The sequence below is a fragment of the Rhinolophus ferrumequinum genome, chromosome 9, assembly GCF_004115265.2.
Source record: "Rhinolophus ferrumequinum isolate MPI-CBG mRhiFer1 chromosome 9, mRhiFer1_v1.p, whole genome shotgun sequence".
Lineage (NCBI taxonomy): Eukaryota > Metazoa > Chordata > Mammalia > Chiroptera > Rhinolophidae > Rhinolophus > Rhinolophus ferrumequinum.
In genome coordinates this window covers 86,205,320-86,229,603 of record NC_046292.1, presented here as the reverse complement: position 1 = coordinate 86,229,603, position 24,284 = coordinate 86,205,320, and the positions used below count along the sequence as shown (strand labels likewise).

General features: G+C 44.5%; 1 protein-coding gene across 1 annotated transcript in view; it reads left to right on the top strand.

Annotated features, from left to right (window-relative positions):
- Window positions 1–2,031: 2,031 nt before the first annotated feature.
- The window catches only part of BMP6 (bone morphogenetic protein 6), a 147,755-nt gene continuing 125,502 nt past the window's right edge, over window positions 2,032–24,284 (top strand). Inside the window, exon 1 of the mRNA XM_033113919.1 lies at window positions 2,032–2,693. Coding sequence (XP_032969810.1) covers window positions 2,066–2,693 — 628 coding nt within the window. The 5' untranslated portion in view covers window positions 2,032–2,065. The remainder of the gene's footprint in view (window positions 2,694–24,284) is intronic.

Here is a 24,284-nt window from a genome sequence, read left to right as displayed (position 1 = left end):
AATGAGAAAGAGCGATTCAGTAGATTGATGGGATGCTGGGAACCCCCACACCCAATCAAAACATATTCTTTGAAATAAGATGAAAATGCGTATAAGCTTTGGATCAGCAGAAACCCCATGATCTTATCAGTCCACACATCCCATTCTCTGGCTCTCAAATGACCTGGACTATATGAACTAAGGCTGCCAGGTTCAACAAACTACAGTTTTGGTTTGGATGGTGCAAGCCAAATATATTGGCATCCTGAAAGGCAGATGGTGGCGGTGGTGATGTTTGGTAGAGGGGGCAGTGCCTTGGAGAAGGGTTCCTGCCATGAAAGTGTACGATGCATTTTACCTGCTTCATCTTGTCTAATGCTCACAGCAATCTGTTTCAGGGCCCTGCCTGCTATCCTGGATGGCAAGCCCCCACCCTAACTGGAATTAGCTTTACTGCCTTGCCTCAAGTTTCATTTATCTTGCATCATGTATCTTGCATCTATTGTTTCAATACATTAAAATGCAATGTTAACAAACTGGAGAAGCATTGAAACATTTCCAAGAAGGTAGGGGGTGGCTTTTCTATTATATTACCTGATTACACCCTCTTTCTTTAGGGCATAAACTTAAGAAGCAAACCAAAGCCCAAATGAAGAGATACGTGAAAATATTTGGCCCCAACATTCAGGACGACGGGTCTGACTTATATTTGGCCCCCTCTGCGGGCCAAATGTGAGCAGCTTCTGGGAAGGTGTGTCCCAACTTGCAGCAGCTGCCTTTGAAAGCCACGTGTCCGCTAAATGCCTATATTACATCAATAAGAGAAACCAAGGAAGGAATGGGAAAATTATCACTTTTCTGTTCTTCTTCAATCCAGGCAGCCTTGATTTAACTGGATTTTGCTTTTATCTAGTTAAAGCATCAATCGAGGAGTTTCATGTGTTCGGTTGACATTGGGTTGTTGATTAGATCATTCTTACTAGTGATGATTTCTTTGCCTTTGCTACCTCAAAGCTCCTTGGGTGCCTCCAAGAATTCTCTGTGTACTTGAAACCGACGCGCCGCCCAGGCGACGCCTCCGGGGAGAGGGAGGGTGAAAGAAGGGGGCGGGCCTATTTAAATACAGGAGAGACCGGCCTCTCCATTGGCTGCCGGCCTGTCCGTTACCGGGGAGGGCGGGAAGTCCCAGGGGCTGGAGTGCGGTACCTGAGCTAGAGGCGCACCAGAAAGCCCACGTTGGCTGCTGCGGGTAGCGCAGCGCTGGGAGGCGGGAGACTGTGAATCCGGCGCCGACGCCGCTGCCACTGCCCCGCGCACCGGTCCCTTTCTTTCTCATCCCTTCTGCGAGCGGGGTTTGCAGGGCAGCCGAAAGAGCACTGAACGTAAAGGAAGATCCTTGCCGCCTCCGCTTGGGGAGTCGAGCAGCGTGCGGCGATTTTGAGGGGGAGCGACGGTGCCCGAGGGCCGAGGGGCGCGGAGTTCGTGAGCGAAGGGAGTTAAGCCTCGCGGAGAAGATTGGCATCTCGGGACTTCTTGTCGCCACAGCCTGAACCCTACCGCGGGGTAAACTTCACAGCGGCCGTGCGAGCCTGGGAGAGGCGTGCGTGGGGATGCTGCCTGGCTTCCCCCGCAGCTGGTGAGCGGCCCGGCTCCCCAGCCGCCCCGGGTCCCACTCAGCCGCCTGGGAGGGCGCGGAGCAGCGCACGTGCGTGAGCAGCGAGGCCGCAGAGCGACCGTGCGGTGACCTGACCAGGGGCGAGGGCGCAAGCTGCAGCGCAGCCCAGACTCCGGCGCACCTGGCCTGGACCTTGCGCTTCTAGAGACCTGCGCGGGAGTGTGGGGCTCTCCGTCCTCTCCTCCAAGTTGTTCTCCGGCTGATCGGCCCCTTCTCCTCTCCTGCAGTCTGGGCAGTTGGGGGCGCCCCAGTGGACCATGAGAGATAAGGACTGAGGTCCAGGAAGGGGAAGCGAGCCCCCCGAGAGGTGGCGGGGGCTGTTCACGCAAAGGGCCACAGCGGCCGCGCTCCGGCCTCGCTCCGCTGCTCCACGCCTCGCGGGGTCCACGGGGCCAGCCCGGCCGGGCGGGGATGCCGGGGCTGGGGCGGAGGGCGCAGTGGCTGTGCTGGTGGTGGGGGCTGCTGTGTAGCTGCTGCGGGCCCCCGCCGCTGCGTCCGCCCCTGCCAGCCGCCGCCGCTGGCGGGGGGGCGCTACTGGGGGACGGCGGGAGCCCGGGCCACGCGGAGCAGCCGCCGCCGTCCTCCTCCTCCGGCTTCCTCTACCGCCGGCTCAAGACGCACGAGAAGCGGGAGATGCAGAAGGAGATCCTCTCCGTGCTGGGGCTCCCGCACCGGCCCCGGCCCTTGCACGGCCTCCAACAGCCGCAGCCCCCTGCGCTCCCGCACCAGCAGCCTCGCGGGGAGCCCCCTCCCGGGCGGCTAAAGTCCGCACCCCTCTTCATGCTGGATCTGTACAACGCCCTGTCCAACGACGACGACGTGGACTCGGCGTTGGACGAGGAGAGGAGGCAGTCCGGGCCCCGTGGAGGGGCCAGCGCGTCCCAGCTTCGGCAGCCGCCCCCCGGAGCTGCGAACCCCCTCAACCGCAAGAGCCTCCTTGCCCCGGGATCTGGCAGCAGCGGAGCGTCCCCACTGACCAGCGCTCAGGACAGCGCCTTCCTCAACGACGCGGACATGGTCATGAGCTTTGTGAACCTGGGTAAGAATTTGGGGTAGCGTAACGACCAGAACATTACCCCCTTTCCAGGTTCCCGGGCCAGGTACGGTGCAGGGTGAGAGGGTGGAGCCCTTGGAGCGCGAGTCCTGGCTGGCGAGGCGGGGACTCATGGATAGGCGGGCTGCGCTCCCGCCACCTGCGCGGCCGTGGGCAGCACGTGCGGTATTCGGTGCCGCGGGCCGGGCTGCGAGCGGCGGCAGCGGAGGCGGCGGACCCGCGGAGACCTCAGGGTCCGAAATGCAGCGCCTCGCCGGCGCGTCTTTGCGGGCGCCCGGCGCACGTTCCGCGCTTTCCTCAAGAGTGCCCCGCTCCGGCCGAGTTAACTCGACTGTGGCAGAAAAGTCCGGCTTGAGTGTAGCCAGCTGGGAAGGAGAAGGCTCCACCACACTCTTTCTCCTCCTAATTGTTTTCTTTTGCACCCTTAACGCGCTGAATGTCAGTTTTCCCACCGGGACTTTTAGGGAATCCGACAGTAGCTGAGAAATTTGGAAACTTGACGTGACTGTGTTAAGTGGTATCCACGGAACTGGGGGAGGAGAGTTGCCGAGGAAGGTGCCTAAAGGACCGCGGAAGGCGCGCTAGTCCTGGCCTGGCGGGGCTCGCGCGGGTTTGGGGCTGGAACCCGAACCCAACTGGAGTAACCAATCCGGCACTCGTGCTCACATGCCTTTTGCTAGTTTCCCCAAAGGCTGAACTTCTCATCAATGCAGCCCAAGCTTTAAGGGCAGAGAAAGGGTGCGGGTTAGGGGCCGGGGTTGGGCGCTGAGCTGGTCTGCACCAGTTGCTAGGCAACAGAATGGAAATTCAAGGGCGGCTAAATCGGGCTCCGCCACAAATGTTCTGTGGCAAACCCGGACGCAGTCACATAGCCTTCCCCCCCACACACACCCCGCCCCGAGTTTTCTCATCTGTAAATGAGAACAGTGTGAGGAAGCCTTTTTTTGTTGTGGTGGTGGTGTCATCAATGCCTCCGATTAGTTCTACTCTTCATTCATAAACTGACTCAGCGTACACAAAGGGATAGTGGGGACCAGTTCTTGGCGGGGAGCAATGGGGCTGAAGTAGCCACGCCCGGAGTGGGTGCAGCGGCGTTGTGGGGTGCGTCTCCGCAGACTAACTTACCCGTGGGGCGCGTGGCTCTGCCCAGGCCCTAAAGTGGGTTGGCAGACACTTGCTAAAGTAGCACGCATGTCGCCAAGCCACGTCAAAGACCTCCGTCCGTCCTTTCAGGACGCTATTTACTTGAATGACTCCCATGTAAAATATTTTGGCGCGTTCTTTACAAGTATATCTATGGGAGGATTCCTAACTCCGCTGAGTTTGGGGGGAAGAAAGGAGGAGTGGGGCGAAGGGGGGCGGATGTGGAACAGAACGATTGGCATCCAAGTGGCGCAGAAATCCTCCTGGGAAATTCATGAAACCGAATCTCACAGGGAGTGGAGGCTCCAGGCCTGCCAATCTTGCTACTTGCAGTGCCAGGGGTTCTGATTGGACAAGAATTTTCACAATTTATTGGAACCAAATCCAACGTTGAGCTACTTCCAGGAAGCATTCTAAGGAAATTCTCCTGCCAGTCAATAAAGTTGGGGGAGGAGGGTGCAGGGGACCAGCGCTATTCCTTATGCTGACATCTCTGCTGCTTCTGGCTCAGTAAATTCCACCTCTTGCCCTCTCCCTCACCACCTCCACCCAAGTTCCCTGACAGCCATGGGGAAATGTTTTATTACCTCTTGGGGGTAGTTTTACCTCTGGCTCCTTCACAGAGAATCACGCTAAAGGCTCTGGGAAAACAGTGCCTGGGGCTTGGACCAAGATTCTCCCCCTTGGGTGCCCACCAGCATCACGGTGGGACGCTTAACGGACTAAGGGACGCTGGGACTTCTCCCCAGAGCCGTTAAGTCAGAATCTTTGAGGGTCTCTCACTCCTTTTTTTTAAGTGCCTGAGGTTTTTCTAATGTACCACCAAAGGTTAAGATGCACTGGCACGGGACATCCTGATGTCTGAAGAAAATCAAAAAATCATCCTGGTAAGAGATTAAGAGCAATGCTTCTTTGCCGTGGCTCCCAACATTGTGCACATTAGATAGAACCACCCGGGGCTTGTAAACTCCCAGATGTCCAGGTGGTACCTGTATCAATTAACTCTGAATGTGTAGGGTGGAAGCCAGGTATCAGTATTTTTAAAGATCCCCAGGTGAGTCCAGTGTTTGAGAACCACTGCCTTAGATGGTATTTGAAATTGTCAGAGTTGATTTGAGGCAAGTTTGTAAAGTACGGTGACATTTGCTGTATTTAATGACCTCCAAATTCTCATTCCTTACTTTTCTGACCTTTCCTGGTCTACAGGTACACACTGCTTCTGAGTCACACTGCTTGAAGCTGGTTGTCAACTAATCCTGCTAAAGTGATGGTTTAACATAGTATCTCCCTAGGGATATTTTCACTTTTCATAAAGGATTATTAAAGATCAACAAACCAACCAACCAACACCACTGAACCATTTAAAGAGAATTCAATACTAGTATTAATGTCAGGCCTGGGACAGCTTGAGGAGGAACTGAAAGAGATTCCTGAGTAGGAAACTGTGCCTCAAGCCCCTCCTATCAAACCACTGGACTTTCTGACTACAGGTTATAGCTATTAATCTGTAGGTCCAGTGCTGGATTCCACGTGGGTACTTTGGAGGAGAAAACCTTTTCCAGATAAGTAGAATCAAGTCACAAAGCCATGCCACCTGCCAGTCAAATAATTCTCTTAATCCATTTAGCAGTAGGAAAGGAGGATTTCATAATAAGGCTAAAATGGCTCTAAGCAGGACAGTTCATTTGAAGAAAGTAATTGCTTAGCAAGGTGGATTCTCTAAATAAGGATGCTGGGAGAATTCCACAGATTTCCTAATCCATGTGAATGGCATGTTAGCTTTTGCATTACATGACTCAACTATTAAAGAACTTACAGAAAGATACACGTTGTAGTATTGTGTTATAAAGTACTCTTACGTCCACTGAGTTAGATTAAATTATAAGCAAAGTATAAGGGAAAGTGTTACATAGTTGTAAACATCATTTTTCCTTGGGACTGGGGAATAATTTACTCATGAAATACATTTAGAAACCCTGAGCCTTGTCAGCCAGAGTGGCTATCAGGAAGTATGAATCAACAGGATAAATTTCTCTCGCATATCCCAAATGCTGGTCATTGGACCAGCTCACTGTTGTTTTTGCTGACTGTTTTAAACTCCCTCTGGGTGAATAGGTTGGGGGTGTGTTACCTCCTAAGTGCTAACTGGCTAGTGTGCAGAGTGCCCCAGGGAAGTTGCTGTACTTATGAATCTGCATTCAATCAGGGCCACAGATGCCATTTTCTATTTGTTTTCTAATGCTAAAAATGTCTTGGCAGCCTAATAAGCAAGCCTGCCAATTTGGTGACCTTGGAGAAGTATCCCGAAATATCCTTCAGGTCTTAGCTTAAAATTCACCTTCTTAGAGAAGCCTTCTCTAACCACTCCACGGAAATCAGCGCTTGCCCCCACCCCCACCCACTTCTTTACCAGCACACCACCCTGTTTATTTCCTTAGTTGCACTTATCACAAGGAGTATATTTTTTTCTTTGTCAATGTGCTTACTCATTTATTTGTCACCCCTCTGGGATATCAACCTCAAAAGGCAACCAGGCTTATCTACTATTGTAACCTGAGTCCCTAACATAATTCTGAGCACATAGAAGGTGCTTAATAAAAATTGAATTAATGAAATTATAGACATATCCCTCATTTAAAATTTATATTTCACTAATCTGGTGATCTTTTAGAAATGGTATACCTGTAAGTAAGGAAGTGAGGATATTTAGGACATGGAGGTATGGTGGTATTTGATGTATATCATAATGCTTTGTTAACAAACCTCTTTTATACTAGTTACCCATATGTATATTAATTTGTAATATGCATCACATTTGAGACAAGTTCAAAGGTTTCTTTAAATCTCTGCATTTCAGACTTCATTTAAATATTTTGAATTAATGATTTGTTGATCTACAGGTGCTAGAATAAAAATGAAATAAACTCAAATTATGCTTAGAAAAGGGAATCAGTATGTATTCGTAGAAGAAATAAGAAACTTGTACTAAAAATACTGGCAGTCTTATGACAAAATTACTCTCAGGAATCATAAATTAGAAGGAAAATGGAATTATTTTCTACTTGTATTTGTAACCAGGTACACTGTACTTTTTCTCATAAACACAGGATCAGTTATACTATTTTTCATTTAAGCTGACTGTAGTTGTGTAGATTTTTGTTAGCAGAAAATAAATCCATGCTGGCAAGCTACTCACAGCAAAAATAGTTTCGAGAGTGGTTCAAAGAAGCAATAGATTTTCTCCTAAAGAGATTCAAAATAGTAAATGTGAAATTCAGTGGTATTTCAACAAAAAGTTGTACAAAGTGTTCTTAAACTCAGATCAAAGGGCAAGCAGATATCATTGTTTAGACCTCAGATGGTGTTTCCTCTGGTTGTCCTTCTAAGAATGGGTATAAATCCTTTTTTAAATATGCTGAATCATGCTTAGTTGCTCTACTTAAGCGCTTACCTCTGATTAGCATGGAGGAAGGATTCCCAGTGCTATAACAGACTGAGTAAGTGAAAAAAAACCCCTCAATGTTCAGCACTTTTTTCAGCAGGAAATAATTATGTTTCATCACTGTGTCTTCACAGCTTCTTTAAATATTGGCTTTCAAATTAATATTTTACTTGAATATGGGGGGAGTGGGTAGGTGGGTGAATACTGGATATCAAAGGTAGCACAGCAAACTCTTAAAGATAACAGCTCTGTTATCTTTGCCTCCCCCTCATCTGTTTAAGAGCTGAGTTAAAGGAAATTGAAGAGGGTGAAATTTCTTGGATAATTAACCAGCTTTCTGTAACTTTTTCACAAGTCAATCCCACTCTCTGCTTCCCATCCTGTATTTAATGTGTATTTTTTTCTTAATATAAAGCCATTACAGTTTTCTTTTAATTTTTCTATTTTGTTTCTTATTGTGTTCCCTCCACCCCATCCTCTTGTCTGAATTTTAGTCACCTTACCTTTGCCGCTTTCAGCAGTGGGAAGGAAAGTAGGCAATATTTTAAATCAGATAATTGTGTTTCTGATTAGAAGCTTCTATAAGTATCAGAGTAAAAGGAGTAGAAATCAATGTAAAAACTCCCTAAGATAGAAACAGTTTGCAGAGTTGCCATGCATATAAACAGCTACCATGTTTCCTCGAAAATAAGACCTAGCTGGACCATCAGCTCTAATGTATTTTTTGGAGCAAAAATTAATATAAGACTCAGTCTTATTTCACTATAATGTAAGACCGGATCTAATATAATAATATAACATAATATGTAATATAACACCGGTCTTCTATTAATGTTTGCTCCAAAAGACGCATTAGAGCTGATTGTCCGGCTAGGTCTTATTTTCGGGGAAACACGGTATTACACATTAACTCTCAACTCAGCCACGAGCTGGGCAACATAGGGCCGGTATGGGGGACAGCTAGCGTCTTTTCGTCTTTTGTGTTCCCCACAAAGATCTAGTGCTTTCTGTTGTTCTTCTTTGTCTGTTTTCATCATGACAGCGAAGTTGCTTTTATTCAAACATATTTCTCCTCTCAAAGTCCCCTCCCCTCTTCAACACCCTGGCTCCCATCTCTCTACTTTTGCCCTCTGGAAACTTGTGAGCCAGAAAATGTCCCCATTCTCAATATATGGAAGTGATGACAATTGTATCAAGGAACAGGAAAACTATTCTTGGTTTAATGAAAGTTAGAGTTACAAAAGAACCAGGGCCATCAACCTCTGAAGTTTTTGATAATGCCAGAAATTCTCAGAACCTCAGAGTTATACTTGCTAATCGTCCAGCACAAGCATTAGACATAAATTACATTGTAGTTCACTGAAGTTGGTTGGCTTGTTTGGTTCAGTTACTAATGTATTGAAAATATTGTTCTCCACTGTAAATATATAGTATTTCAGCTCCTGTATGGATAAAGTAGACTCTGGAGCTGGCTACGCTCACAGCTACCTTCCATAACATTGTTTTTCTGGGGAAACATGCCCAGGCAACCTATTTTTATATAGGGTGTTCTCTATCATCAATAGAAAGTTTGGGGTTATTGGTAAAATTTGTGGTATCCGTAGATCATAGAATTTAGAACTTTAAAGATTCTTGCATATCATCTAGTCTCATGTTTGCAGTTAAATGTGTTAGATTTATTCAGGATCATTGCCCCTTCTCTGCTGTTGCATCTTAAGGCTGAGGGACCACCAACAGAACCACAGGGAGCCTAAAGCACAGGGGAATAGGGCTCTAGGGCTGCGGGTCAGGCCTGAGTGGGTAATTAAGGCGAAGTTACAAAAGCATGCGAGAGTACAGCCTCGGGCAAGAGGTGGGTTTGCCCAAATCTGGAATTCTTTGTTTTCTCTTAGTGGACAGCATTCTCTCCTAGAACTCTGCTTTTAGAAAAGAAAAAGCTATGCACATCTATAAATATCCACTTGTTCAGTGTGTGGAAGGACGGTTGACCCCAAAGAATTGTTTTCTGCTCCGAAAGTGAGTTGAAAACCACGTTGCTCTGAGCCACATTGTTTCTCTGACTCCTGCAGGCACCGATCCTCTTCCTGCCCTTCCCATGTCTATTATTAAAGAGATTGGGTCCATAATAGAGATGATATCTAAATTACATCAGGTAATTCCTTGATAGGTCCCTATGGTCTCGTTATCTCTAACCCAGTCCCAGAGGACTGGGTCGAAGACTCCCCTTCAAACATTTTTGCAGAATGAGGGTCTGGCTCTCAGTGGGAGAGCCTTCCTGACGTCCAGGTTCCTGGGCATACGCCCTTGATGACGAATCCTGCTACATAGTTTGGGATTGTCCTAGGCTTGAAACATCCATTCTCCACGGTGCTGATTTTCTGTTCGGATTGTTTTCTCATCATCCGAGAGCGCGGCTGGGGGGAGGAGTGGAGGAGAAGCTTCCCAGCGGGCAGCAAACAGCGCCCCCGCTGGAGCCCCGGTGGGGCCTCGCCACCCTGAACTTGGATATCAGCCGGGCTCCTAATTAGGACTCTCCTGCCACTTACCCTTTTCACCTTGTCCAGAATGTGACTTCCACCTTAAACATCTGCGTTTGTTGATCGTGGTTCCTGTGTTTATAGTCTTGTTGGCTTCCTGTACATGAACATGGGCTGGCAAAAAGTTCTGATTCGTGTATCAGCAGAGCAGAGCGTGAACTAACCACACGGCCGGTGTGAGCTGCTTCAGGTGCTGATCAGGCCGGGAGGTTTTTTGAACTGGCCTGGCTTGATCTCTGAGAGCAGTTATTTTCTCTCCCCTCTTTTAAATCTGTGAATTACATTTAAAAATTCTAAAGACAGAGCATTGTCAACTGAAAAATTAAGCACTAAAAGGTTCACTTGACTGTTTTTTTCCAGATTTGATTTGAACATCCATATCACAATCAGTTAACAACAGAGAAACTGGACATTTTTTTAATAGACTTTAGTTTTTTAGAGAAGTTTTAGGTCTACAGCAAAACTGAATGGAAGGTACAGAGATTTCCCAGATACTCCCCGTCTTACACATGCACCGCCTGCCCCGCTGTCAACATCCGTGGGCTGACTGGTACATTTGTTACTATTGATGAACCTACTTTAATACATCGTCATCACCCCAAATCCGTAGTTTACGTTACCATTCGCTCTTGGTGTGGGACATTCTATAGGTTTGGACAAATGTATAATGACATGTACCCATCATTACAGTATACAGAGTAGTTTCACTGTCCTAAAAATCCTCTGTGGAAAAGCTGTATTTTTAACCAGAAAACCAAATCACTAAAAATCTTAAAAATCAAAATATACAATTTGGGAGACTAGAAATAAAATGCCTTTGTCGAGTAATATTTTGTTTCTGGTGTTTTACCACATTGGTGCATAAATAAGTAATTTTGATTGACTATTTGGGCCTTAATTTCTACCTGTGTGTTGACACCAAGTCCATTAGAAATTTTTCTCGCTCTGTTTCTCTGTCTCTCCCTCTCTCTCTCTCAGTCCCTCTTGTCTAGGAGTTTAAAAATCTTTTTTCTTCCACATACTTTCAGTGAGGTGTCTGTCACCATAGTACCTAGACAATCCCTCAGGCAGAGATATGAGCTATTAAATTTCTTCCTGCCTTGTGCCCTGTTTGATCCATGCTCGGCAGGATTTGGGGGAGTAAAAGAAAGAAGCCTGAAGAATGAACAAGAATTATAGGAATTCTGTGCTTGTAAATTATTGAAATTTGGGGGGTTGTTAGGGGAGGGCTTAAATAGTTTTCCTTTATGAAAATGTATATTAAAACTTAGTGTGACTTTGAATTGAGAAACTTATAAAAATATCTTTTGCTGGCCCTAGAGGCAGGATCAGGGGACTTTCAAAGGTTTCGTTAGGAGAGACTGTTTAGAGGAGATTAAAGCTAAATGAATAGAGACTCCATAAATCCAACGGTCTTTGTCAGTGATATGTGGATTAAGCTGATTTGCTTTGAACTGTTTTCTATGAGAAAAGGCTACACAGATTAATGGTAAATAAATGAGAAAATACTATAATATAAATTAGCAACATACAAGGTCTGATAATTAAGTTCAAAAACTTGTTGCAACAATGTTGCTAACCTTTTTTGATATCAGAGGGATTATTCATTATGAATTTGTACCACCTGGACAAACAGTTAACCAAGGTTACTATTTGGAAGTGCTGAAAAGGCTGCGTGAAAAAGTTAGACGACCTGAACTTTTCGTCAACAATTCATGGCTCTTGCATCACGACAATGCACCAGCTCACACGGCACTGTCTGTGAGGGAGTTTTCAGCCAGTAAACAAGTAACTACATTGGAACACCCTCCCTACTCACCTGATCTGGCCCCAATGAGTTCTTTCTTTACCGGAAGATAAAGGAAATATTGAAAGGACGACATTTTGATGACATTCAGGACATCAAATATAATACGATGACAGCTCTGATGGCCGTTCCAGAAAAAGAGTTCCAAAATTGCTTTGAAGGCTGGACTAGGCACTGGCGTCAGTGCGTAGGTTCCCAAGGGAAGTACTTCGAAGGTGACCCTAGTGATATTCAGCAATGAGGTATGTAGCACTTTTTCTAGGATGAGTTCGCGAACTTAATTGTCAGTCCTCGTAACTTTAATGAGTGCTGTTGAACAAATAGCAATTCATTTGAGATGTTTTGGGAACTTGTGAGCACTTCTTTACACATATTGTACAGGTGAGACATTTCATGAATTCTCCCCAGTTCTCCTCACGTGAACTATCCATTTTCTCACTGAATTCTAGTTAAATCACCCACTTCTTATCCTCGCTCTTCCCACCCTTGTCCCCGGAGATGAAACCTCTCAAAAAGAGGGAAGAGCTTGGGGCCATGGCAGTATCAGTGGGCTTGAGAAATTCAGCTTTGTTCCATGACATCTGACTTAGTATGTGCTGTGGTTTAGCTACCTCTCTGCTAGGATAGATGTTTACCTGAGCCAGAAATTAGACGATGCCAAAGGGTAGTGCTAAGACTTCTGGTGAATAACACTGAAGAGGACACAGGTGCCTTCAGCTGAAGATATTTGGAGTGTTGTGTTTCTCCCAGGGGGCCATGACACAGGCCTTTGCATTTTTATGGGGGTCTACTTAGAGCAAAATCCTTTAACACCAGCTTTGGGAACAAGTCCCACAAATCTGGCACCTTGGCTATTTCATCTCTTTAACTGAGGTTGTTTGACCTTATTGTTACACACGCATACATGTGTAGTCCCCAGTGGAGGTTAGTTTCCTTCTTTCTGTCTTGCTTTTCCCTCCTTTCTTCTCTTTTTTTCCCCTCCCATTAATGAATTTGGCAACTCCATTGCATTTGTGTCAATTATGTCTGTTCTTTTCCCGCAGTGTTGGTGACTTCAGTTACCCTTAACCTAGCAGAGTGGACTGGACTCACCTCCATGGGCCCCAGTCGTTTCTTCCCTCAAAATGATTCATTGCGCACTCACCACCGTGGGTACGTAGCTGGTGCTAGGAAGCGCTTAAGGCCTGTTCCGTACAGAGTTGAGGAAAGAGCCCTGACTCTTTCAGGAAACTTGAATCTACCCTCTAGTCTTAGTATTATCCCTTCCCCTAATATCTTGCTCAAGCCACTTAACCAAATGTCTCTTCTTTTCTTTCCTGTAAAATGTGAGTATTGGGCTAAGTGAACATTTTCCAAATAGTGTTTCATGAAACACTACTTTTCCAATATGTTCTGTAAAAGAACATCATAGAAGCACTTTGTGTCATATTCCTCTGTTTGAGATTTACAAGTCTATTAGCACAAGAAAGCCCTGACAAGCCCAGTGGAGCAGAAGTCTGTTACGGAGTTTTTTGAACTTCCTTTTGCCCAGTAACCCCTTTTTTCTGACACACCCTTGTGTCAGACCCGGACCTCTCTGCCCCCAGATCCACTCCCGACCCATCCCCTGGTCTTCTGTGTAGGGTAGGGGCGGGACCCTAGCAGCTAGAAATGCAGTCCCCAGTTCTCTCTGGAAGGGCCGCCTTCTTCCATCTTCTGGCCCGAGGTGCTCCCCTCCTTCCTGGAGCTGGAATTGCTAGTCCGTGTGTTGTCTCACCGTGACCTGCTTGGCTGCTTAGCTCTCCCTCTGCTCTGCCACCAGCTAGCTCCCTGCATTAAATTCCCTCTGCTGTGAACACTTGCAGGGGTTCTGTTTCTCTGGTGGGACCCCGATTGTTACGGCCTCTTAATTTCCTGGAACAAAATAGGGAAACCCCAGACTGGATGGTACTCAGAAATCAATTCTAGGAGTGTTCCCTGTTGTGTATGTCTGAGTGATTATTTCTTTAAACAGCTTTTTTTTTTTGAGGTATAATTGACATACAATAAGCTGCTTGTTTAAAGTATGCAATGAGGTAAACATTGATAGCTATGTGTACCTGTGAAACCGTCCCCACAGTCAAGTTAGTGAACATATCCAGAGCTATTCTTTTAAACAGTTCCCTAAGTCAGGGAATGAAATAATCGGTCCTAACACACAGGAGCTGCAGTGAGAATTCCCATCCTTCACTGATGCCGTTGCTTTTCGTGCTTTTACAGGCTTTGAACAGCCTTAAGAATATGCTGAAGATGTTTGTGAATGGTTTTCTTGGATCAGAGAACTGTGGGATCAAGCCGGCTCTTAGCAGACGTGACTGGCCTGTATCCTATATCTTACTTCCCATATTTATTTTAAGAAATAATAAAAATGGGCAGATATCTTTTCTAATTTTGAGATCAAGCGTCTAGAGCACTTTGGGGTTGTTAGAGATCCTATTGGCATCTTGCTTCTAAATACTCCAGTTTAAAAGATTTGATCCTCCTGGAAAAATCAGAGATGCTTCCCATGTTTCTGTTTTAAATTCTGGCAATTTAGGTAGGACACAAATTCAAGAAATTTATGGAAGTAGACTCCAACTTACCCTCAACTTTCCCTCCTATGCTTATCCTTCTCCAAATGTTCTGTAAGCTTAAATAGAAATTGCATTTTTTTTTTTGCAAGAAAACATAACTATTGTATATCTGTCTGTATGGCCCTTTGCCTTAAAGAATGCAAGGCAAAAGCTGAGATTTTTATAGTTGTAAATTTACATTAACCAGTAGTGGATAGTAAGATAGGGGAGAATTTGGAGAAAATTATTATTTAGCATAGCGTTAAGATTCTGAGTAACACCCAATCACATAATACAACAGTTTTATGAAATTATTTACTCCCCCCCACCCCCACCCCCCGCATTCAGGGAAGCTGCTCTTTCCTTCCCACCCACTTTCTCCTCTCCCCTTGCAGGCTGATTTCTGTCCCCATCACACTGCTGAAATTCTTCTATGAGAGGCAACTCATGACTCAGTCTGGAGTCTTCATCCTTCTTTCTGAGAGCCTTTATCAAGTTGACACCCTCTTTTCCCATGCTGTACAGTGCTTCTAAGAAATTCTCTCCTTGGCGTCTGTAATGCTGCGTGTTTACTTTTAGTTCTTTTTCTATCCCATAGACCGCTGCTGTGTTTTGGGATATTTCCTGAAGGAAGCAAAAGGTTTGGAAGGGTTGCCCTGTGGCACTAGATCTACCTGTGGGGCTGAGATAGCCGTGGTTTGGGGTGGAGGGAGCACTTCCAGCCTCAGGAGTGAGGAGATAATATGTGGCCATAGGGCATGATGACAGGCAGGTGCCAGGCTTTCAGGTGAACCACTGTGGAGGCTGAGCGGCCTCGTAGGAGAGAGAACCATGGTGATGGGGAACCCAGCAGCTGGTGTATTCAAAAGGCCACATGTCAGCTACAGGGAGGTCTCCGTTCTGAACACCTCCTCCTGTATTTGCCCTCTCTTTTACTAACCCACGTATTCTAAGTGTGTCCTGCGCCAGAATCATATGTTGACTGCAGTGCTTCCAAACTGGCTTGAACCACTTATACAAGAACCACTTTGGTGTTTTTTTTTTAATTTTAATTTCTGTGGACCTATACTTTTGTAAAATTCACTAAAAATGAATTACTAGAAAAGTGAAATGGGAAAAATCCAAAACGCACATGAAATCCAGCCTCGATTTTAATTATTCGAATCCACTGGTATAAAATGGTCAGTGAAACTGCTGTCAAACTGTGTAGGTAGTCTCCATTTCCGTACTTACCTCCCTGCAGGCCAGTCACAAAGAGTTTGTGGGATCAGCACAGACCTGGCCGATGTACTCATATGCAGCTTATTGGACCCTCCCCGACCAGGGGATCTGGTGTGAGGATCTACTTTTAACAAACTCACGTGGACATGAGAGTGGTGACTAACGTCTGGGAACTAGCTACGTCCTTACGCAGGCTCAGCCTCTGCCCTCACTCCCTACATCCAATCAATTTCCAGACGTACTGTTTCTGCTTCTAAACTGTCTCACTCCCATCTGCCAAGCTTTTCTCTCCACTCTCTCCCTAAGTTCCCTAGATGAGGGCTTTAAGATCTTGAGCTTGACTTCTCTGCTGGTCTCCTCCAATGCCAGTCTATCCTTGCATCAACCCCAGCTCAGTTTTTCTGTAGCACAGATGTGATCTGTTATCCCTCCCCTGTCACCTTCATTGGATCCTTACGGTCTACTGAATACAGCCATCTGACTTCCACTCCCTTTCAATTTCAGCTCCTCCATTCACCTCTGCATACGTGTCATTCAGCCAACTAACTCTGCTCCATGATTTCTCCCATTTACATGGTGCCATTGCCCACTTCCATATTCTGAGTTCTATCTGTTCTTTAAACCCCAGCTCGAGTGCCGTCTTATTAAGGAAGCCTTTCTGAAATTTGTGACTTTCCCTAGTGCTGAACCCCACAGAGTGGCATTCTAATTTCAGCTGTATGTTAGCAGACAAGCTCGGTGTGGCTTAGAAGAAAGAGTTGGGAGCCTTGAGTGCCACTCAGTTGGCTCTGCCACCCAACACCTGTGTGGAATTGGGCAAATCAACACCAACTTCTCTTGATTCTTTATCATATAATGCTGTATTTGTCTTGATGCTTCCTCTCCCCACCAAGTGCGTAGCATGGTATGCTACTAGCTGATGCTCAGTTTCTCTAAAATAAGATAAAATAAAATTGGTGTGTGCTGTCTTTCTTTCATCACTAATAACATTAAGCATTTCAATGAGAGAATTCTACGCTGTGAAACTGTGCAGATAGGAGAAATGCTTACTAATTTCCATTTGCAGCAGTAGTTATACAAAGATGTTGCCTTCTTTCAGGGTTCATGTTCTGTGACTCTCTAGATGGTTTAGAAAAAAAGGCCTCGGGAAGAAGAAATATTATTTTCCCTCTACCTGATGTCCCGACTTTAAGAAATATTCCTAGGAGTCAGAAAGAAGTGCCATTGAGTCTAAATTTAAATGTCCTGGTCACGCCTAGCAAGCTCGCATGCGAGGAGGTACGATTCCTCCTGCAGGTACCGTCGCAAAATACTTATCTTGTCAGCTTCTGCTTCAGGCCGGCTGGCTTGGCTTACATGGTGAAGGTGTTAGACATTCTGTTTATATAAGGGCTGAGGGGGTGACATAATGTCTATTGAAGCAAAGTCACTTAGTTCCCCACTAGGCAACAGGGAGCATTTAAAAACCGAAAACAGATCAAAGCCATGGGCAGGGTTGAGATACCCCTACCCAGGAGCACAGCAGCCTGGCCAGGGAGGGGGTGGTCTCTTGGTTAGTTGCCCGGAACAGACGTGCATTATTGCCTCGCTGTATTTCCAGACCATTGGTGAAATGAACCAGGCAGAATTAAACTCTGAACAGCCAATCCAGAGAGACTGCTTAAGTAGGCACAAGTGTGTCCAAATAGGTTGGAAAAAATGTCAACTGAGAGTAAGCACATACAAGATGTGATGTTTCTCTTTTTATAGCCTGTTATAAAAAGTTGTTTAAAATTAAACAACTCTTCAGTACTTAAATTATGTATAATGAGACAGGTAGGTCCTGGAACAGAGAGCTTTTCTCAGCCCCTTATCCCACTTAAATTTTGCTCTCTCTACCAGAATATGCAAGACATAAACACTTTCATTTCCAGGATATAAGCCTTCTCATGCAGGGAAGGGAGAGAGATAGAGTTGATACAGGCCACAGAAGTAGCAAATCTAGTTCTCTCTCACATTTTATTTGATGAATTTCAAGGCTGTAGCCAAGGGAAATATGAAAATAATTTGAGACTCGTATTTGTAAATCCCATCAAGTGATAATTTTTTCTATTTTATACTTTTAAAATATATGTAGATACAGATGAAGGTATATTACAGTATACACTCCCTTTATGACCCAACCCCAAATAAGTAATTTATTGTTATTTCTTTCAGCTTTATTCAGGTGCAATTGACAAATAGAAATTGTATATATTTAATATGTACATCATTACGATTTGATGTATTGTGAAATATCCACATTCAAGCTAATTACCATATCCATCACTTCACAGTTATTATTTTCTTTCTTCCTTCTTTCCTTCCTTCCTTCCTTCCTTCCTTCCTTCCTTCCTTCCTTCCTTCCTTCCTTCCTTCCTTCCTTCCTTTCTTTTTCTTTTTCCTTTCTTTTCTGTGTTGAGGACACTGAAGATCTACCCTGTTAGCAAATTTCAAGTATACAATACAGTATTGTTAATTATATTTACATTGCTGTGTATTAGATCTCCAAAACTCATTCATCTTGCAGACTGAAACCTTGTACCCTTTGACCAACATTTTCCCATTTCTCCATTCCCCACTCCCCAGCCCTTGCAACCACCATTCTACTTGTTGCTTCTTCGAATTTGCCTACTTTAGATTCTACATATAAGTGACATCATACAGTATTTGTCTTTCTGTGTCTGGCTTATCTCATTTAGCATAACGCCCTTCAGTTTCATCCATGTTGTCGTAAATGGCACGATTTCCTTCTTTGTTAAGACTGAATAATAATAATATTCTGTTGTGTGTGTGTACACACACACACACACACACACACACCACATTTTCTTTATCCATTCATCCATCAATGGTAAACACTTAGGTTATTTCCACGTCTTGGGTAATTTACTCTTTTATTTTTATTTTTTTGGCTACATTTATGAACAAGTAATAGTGTATACTGTTGCATTATTCAGGACTTAAGGTTAAGGTGTCTTGGCTATTGTAATATCTATCCCTTCCTTGGTATTATTTTGTTTCCATTTGGCTGGATCTTGTTAGAATCACGATTTATCTTATGTCTGTAGGATGGCATCTAACCACTGCCCTTCTACTCCCCTCTCAGTGATGGATGACACTCTTTTCTGAAGCAAATGGGTCATCCTTTGTTTTCAGGGCAGTAAAAATGCTTGGTCATTCTCATGCCCTTGATCTCTCTCCGTCTATCTCATTGGGAGTTATATTTTTGTGGTCCTTCTGGTGCTTGGGGCCTGGCTCATAGGAAGCTGAGCTCAGAATTGAAACATCTGAAGTGCCACCTTGCATCACTAAAACCACAGAGACAACTGGGATAGCCCTATTAACACTACAAAAATAAAATATGTCACCAGAACATTTCACTGGAATGAGGAATTTATTTCCATGAGTCCCTAAGGTCAACTACGGTACATGCTTTTTCCTACTGGGCAGCAAACATGTTTTACCAAACTCTTACCTAAGTGCTTTTTGTTTACAATTCCACAATGAATTCTTGGCTGCCTCCATGTTGATTCCTGCAAATATTGTGATTGACGTCCACACCTTTCTGAGGAAGCAAATTCCAAGGTGCAGTCATCTTTTAATTTTTGCCAACGTTTATTGTGAAAATTTTCAAACATAAAGAAAGATGGAAAGATTTTTTTACAGTGAATATCTGTATACCTTCCACAGCATGCAAAAAAGATCTGTTTATAAAAGGATTACATGTAGCATATGAAGATAAAAGTACATAAGTTCTATTGTCACATCATTTTACGTTCTAGAAGATAAGGTGACAGCGTGCCTTTCACCAAATGGAATCCTAGACACTGGGTAATGCACCCCGAAAAAAAGGTTCCTTAAACTCAAGAGTGTCTTCCAATTAGAAATGGCGGGTTTAATGTGGTTGTCCAGTGTTTATGGAGCTTTTTTAAGGCACCAGGCTTGGTGCTGACTACGGTAGGGAGGGGAGAGACGTAGTTACTGACTCCAGAGCAGGCAGCTGCACGGACACCTGACCTTGACCCTGAACGATGTATGGTGCTGTCTATGATAGAGGTCAAAACAGGATATTATGGGAGCACCTCGGAGGATGTGATGAATTTATGAGGGCCACGGCATTCAGGCTGAGTGTAGACAGAAGAGTTGAATTTGTGCTGTTGGACTGGAAGGCACAGGCCGTCCTGACTGAGGAGCGCAGGAGGTAAACAGTGGTGGGTTTGGGGCATAGGGAGAGGTCAGGAGTGCTAGGTGCAGGGGTGAGTGGGTCCTGGGGGTGGTATGGGACTCAGGCAGGGAGGAGGTTGGGAAGATAGGCTAAGACCAGATTGGGAGGGATACTGAACCGATTCTAAGGAATTTGGACTTTATTTTATAGGCAGTGAGGAACTATTCACAACTTTTCATTAAGACTATGGAATGACTGACGTGTGTTAGGAAGACATTTTTGGTAGCAGTGCAGAGGAGGCCAGGAACAGAGGCTGGACGTGGGGAGACCAGCTAGGACATTTTTGCTGTTGTCTAGGTAAAACCCCCATTTAATCTGTATCTGCAGCATTTGAGGGTCTCTTTGAAATTTTAAAAGTGTTTTGCATTTTTCCTTTCCTCCAATTAAGTTTAGAATGTTTAATAAAGAGGGGAAATTAGGTGACAAATTCATGAATAGCACCTAAGAGATTTTAACTTGTGGAAAAAGTGCTACTTCCAGTAACTAAAATCTGAAAGGTTGTGATTTAAATAGACATTTAAATAGACTCAACCTGGCCTTCCTGGAACTCTCTCCCTCATTTCTCCTTACGATTAAAAACAGCCATTTGTGTGCTTACACTTGCGGTCAAGGTGCAGAGAACATTCTTGTCTCTGAAACTAATTGGCTCAGGAGGAGCCTGTGGCAAGTGACCTAAGCCTCGTTCACAGGCGGCTCAGCCCAACTGAACTGACCAGATTGAGATTCCGCTTCATTTTCCACCTGGTTCGTCTGCACTCTGTTGGCCAACCCACACCTGTAACAGGTAGTGTGAGAGTTAGGTGTCATCTCCTGGGGCTGGAATTAGCCAGTGCCAATTCAAGCTGTTGGCATGCTGTTCTCCTTTTTACCTGCCCAACTAATACATAAGGACCCACCCCTAAGAAAGTTTTGTTTACAGTGTGCAGGTCAAAAAACGTCATTACCTTTGGCCACATAAACCAGGACAACCATGTGTATGAGAGAGAGATGGGTTACACGTGCAGGCATTCAGTGTCAGCATCTGCAGAAGGCGGGGTTCTGGCTCCCACAGTATTTGCCCCCTGCTATCCTGTGAGTATGTTACCTTACCTGGCAAAAGGGAATTAAGGTTGCTAGACGGCTGACCTTAAAATAGGGAGATGAACCTGGATGATTATTCACATGCGTCCTTAGAAACAGAAGAGGAAGGCAGAAGAGCTGGAGAGATTCATTCGATGGAAGAAGAGGCAGAGAGAGTCAAAGGGTGGCAGGGACTTAACGGGCTGTTGCTGTCTTTGAAGATGGAGGAAGGAGGCTCAAGCCAACGACGACAGTGGCCTCTAGAAACTGGGAACAGCCCTCAGCCGACAGCCAGCAAGGAAACAGGGACACCGGTTCCACAACCGCAAGGAGCTAAATTCTGCCAACAACGCCAATGAGCAAAGAAACAGATTGTCCCCGAGAGCCTCCCGAAAGGAAAGCAGTTCTTTCCATACCTTGATTTGAGCCCAGTGAGACCCCGGGTGGACTTCTGACCTACAGAACTGTGAGATAACAAATTTGTGCCGTTCTAAGCCGCTAAATGAGTGGTAATTTGTTAAGGCAGCAGTAAAAAATGAATATAATGTTATTTGTACATGGCTTTGATACTACTCTTGCTCCTTTGGAATCCTCTGAATTAGAGCGATCTGAATAGTGGCATTCTGGCAGGGTTAGACCCACAGGTGCTGGAGGCAGATGGCCAGGGTTTGAAGAGGGGCTTTACCCCTTACTTGTGTGGCGTTAGGTCACGTGTCCTCTCTGTGCCCCGGTTCTGTCACCTGTAAAAGTAGGAAATAGGAGTTGCATTTAGTTAGCGTGGTTGTGAGGGTTGAGGCACTACATGTACCGAGCTTAGCACGGTACCTGGTACATCCTAAGTCCTCAGTAGTTACAAGCTATTGTTGGATTTGTTTGCAATAAGGAGCCATTTTAAAAACCCTCCATGTTCTTTGCCTGTCGTACTAATTAACGTGTCATGCTGGGGATAGGAAACCATCGAAAAAGAAAACTGGAAAACTCATGCAGTGCCTATTTATTAAGTTCTTTTGGAACACACTTATGTATTACATACTCTCTGGAACTTGAGGAGATAATGTTTATGAGAGACATTTATAAAGCTAAAGCACTATGTCAACTTAAGGTAAAATAAAGTAGGACGTTTGGGGGCTACACCAGTTGTGGGAACCACAAATAATACCCTATGAATAAATTCAGTGCCTACAGCCAGCTTTGACTGGGTAGAGACGTTTGTCGTTATTAAGCCTTCCCAAGCTGAACAATCCAAGGCTCATTGTCAATGTCCAAATAATCATCGTACTGAGAAGCATTCAAATTCCATAGGCTTATAATTTTGGAATTCCATAGTCCCATAATTTCCATAGTCCTATAATTTTCATGCATCCTGTGATGGCCTAGTTTCTAGGATTACAAGTGTACTGTTGTGTTATGATGATGTTCTATTCCTGGAATCAGTAGGGGATAAACCTGTCAAAAATTTTTTGGACGTTCCTATATCATTTAGCCAAACCAGGTATCCTAGTAAAATAGGGACATTTTTCAGTACTGCCATTTTGAGCTCTCAATTCAATGCCACTGGTTTTCTGTCCTTCAGGATAAGTGCTTAGAACTTTCTTGTAGATATTCATTGTCTGCTATGTGTTTCCTCTACAAAGGCAACCTCTGTACCTCCAATGGGGAGGGGTGGGCACCGGTATTCCATGTTATTGATAATGCTTGTCAGAACATGAAACTGCTTAACTCAAATTTCCAGCGTCAGAGAGACTCAGGACTTTTTTCTCTAACCAACTTTTGTTTTATGTTATGAATATTGAAAATATTGTAAATAATCAGGTTTCCATTTTCATTTGTCACTAGGAAACTCAGAATTCTTTCTATTTGTTGTATGGTATTTTTTTTTAATATATTAACCTCGTTATTTTCTTGCCTTGTTTTCCTTTCATTCCTAATTCCACATCTGCTTAATGTTTATTCTGTAGCACTGTTATTTCTTTAAATTGCCTCAGATCTATTTCAGAATGGGGCAGGGGAGAAATATATTACCACTCAAAATCAATAATAAATTGTCAGGGAAACCGTTGCGTGTTGTCATGGGAGCCAGTAGGTGCCACCCCCTCCTCGATGGCCATGCCTTTGGGGCTCTTCTCTAAAGAGATGGCCTATACCCTATATTATGTCACCATGCATGTAGGGCTGGAATCTTTTGCCAAGTAGTTATGTGTCATACACAATTCCCAGTGCAGATGGGACGATGTGACATTTCCTGGTTGATTAACTCTGAAGGCAAGTTTGACTTGACATTAAACTTTCTTCGAGTGTGGTCTGTGGATAACGGGCATCAGAATTATTTGAGGAGCTTGTTTAAAATTCATAATGCCTGGCTTCCTTTCCAGAGGTTTTCATTCAATATGTCTGCTAGGGGACCAAAGAATCTACATTGTAAGAAGCATCCTAAATGGTTTTTAATCAAGTGGTCCGTGGACCAGACTTTGAGAAACCCTGCCTTAAAGGATGGCTAGGATTTAAAGAAGCAATAGGTCATACATTCTAGATGATAGAACTAGTGGAAGCAAAGGCACGAATTATGATAATAGGAAAAAATGGGTGCCAGACAGGGAGGCCAAAGGGTGGATACCATGTACGTTGAGGGCGCTTTTCCTACTGTCAGTGCCATTTGTATATCCATCCATTTAATCATTGTACTGCCTATCATGTGCCAGCTGCTTTGCCAAGTGCCAAGGATACCAAAATATATAGATCACATTCTTTTAGCAGCAGATTTTTAGAAGGATGAGGCTGGAGTGTATATACGCAGGACTTTTGGAGTGTCGCAGGCACTGTGATAGAAATATGTTTGGGGTATATCAACTAGGGAAAGATAAGGGCTGCAGGAGGAAGCAGAGGAGTTCTGAAACTGAAAGTTGAGCAGGTGTTTTCTTCTTTTGAGTTTCTGAAGTTGTACAATGCAGTGATTTAGCCTGGGATTTCCCACAGTGACTTTTACAATAACTCATTATTTTTATTGGATGGTTTGCTTATGGTCTACCTGTCTTTTTGATGCTTAATTAAATGACCTATATAAATATAGGGACCTCTACTAGGTGTAGCTTGAGATTTTTCCAGCTCGTTTTGGAATTTGAAATTAAAAAAAAAAAATGAAAACTTCTTTGAGTTTTAAATTCTCTATTCTTTAAAAACAAAGTGAACATTCTGTATTTGAAAGAGAGACTTAATAAATGCTAAGATTTTTTTAATAACTTGGCTACTATTTATTTATTTTTAAGCCTGGTTTCCATGGTTTCAAACACTTTGAGGTTAAATGTCAGGTAACCTCCTTACTCAGCTACACTTCTGCCCCAGTTCTGTGATGTCTGAGCTCTAATTCTCGTCACCTTGAGTGTCTAGTTGAACTGTGTTAGCTATGATGGTGGATGGATCCATCTCAGGATGCTGCTTAAGTCACTCTTAATCTAGAGCTAGAGCGAAAATTCTTAACCTATTTGTCCTTGGCTAGAACCCAAAGCTTTGAATGTTGTTGGATTCCTCTGTACTCAGCCACATTAAGCTCAGCG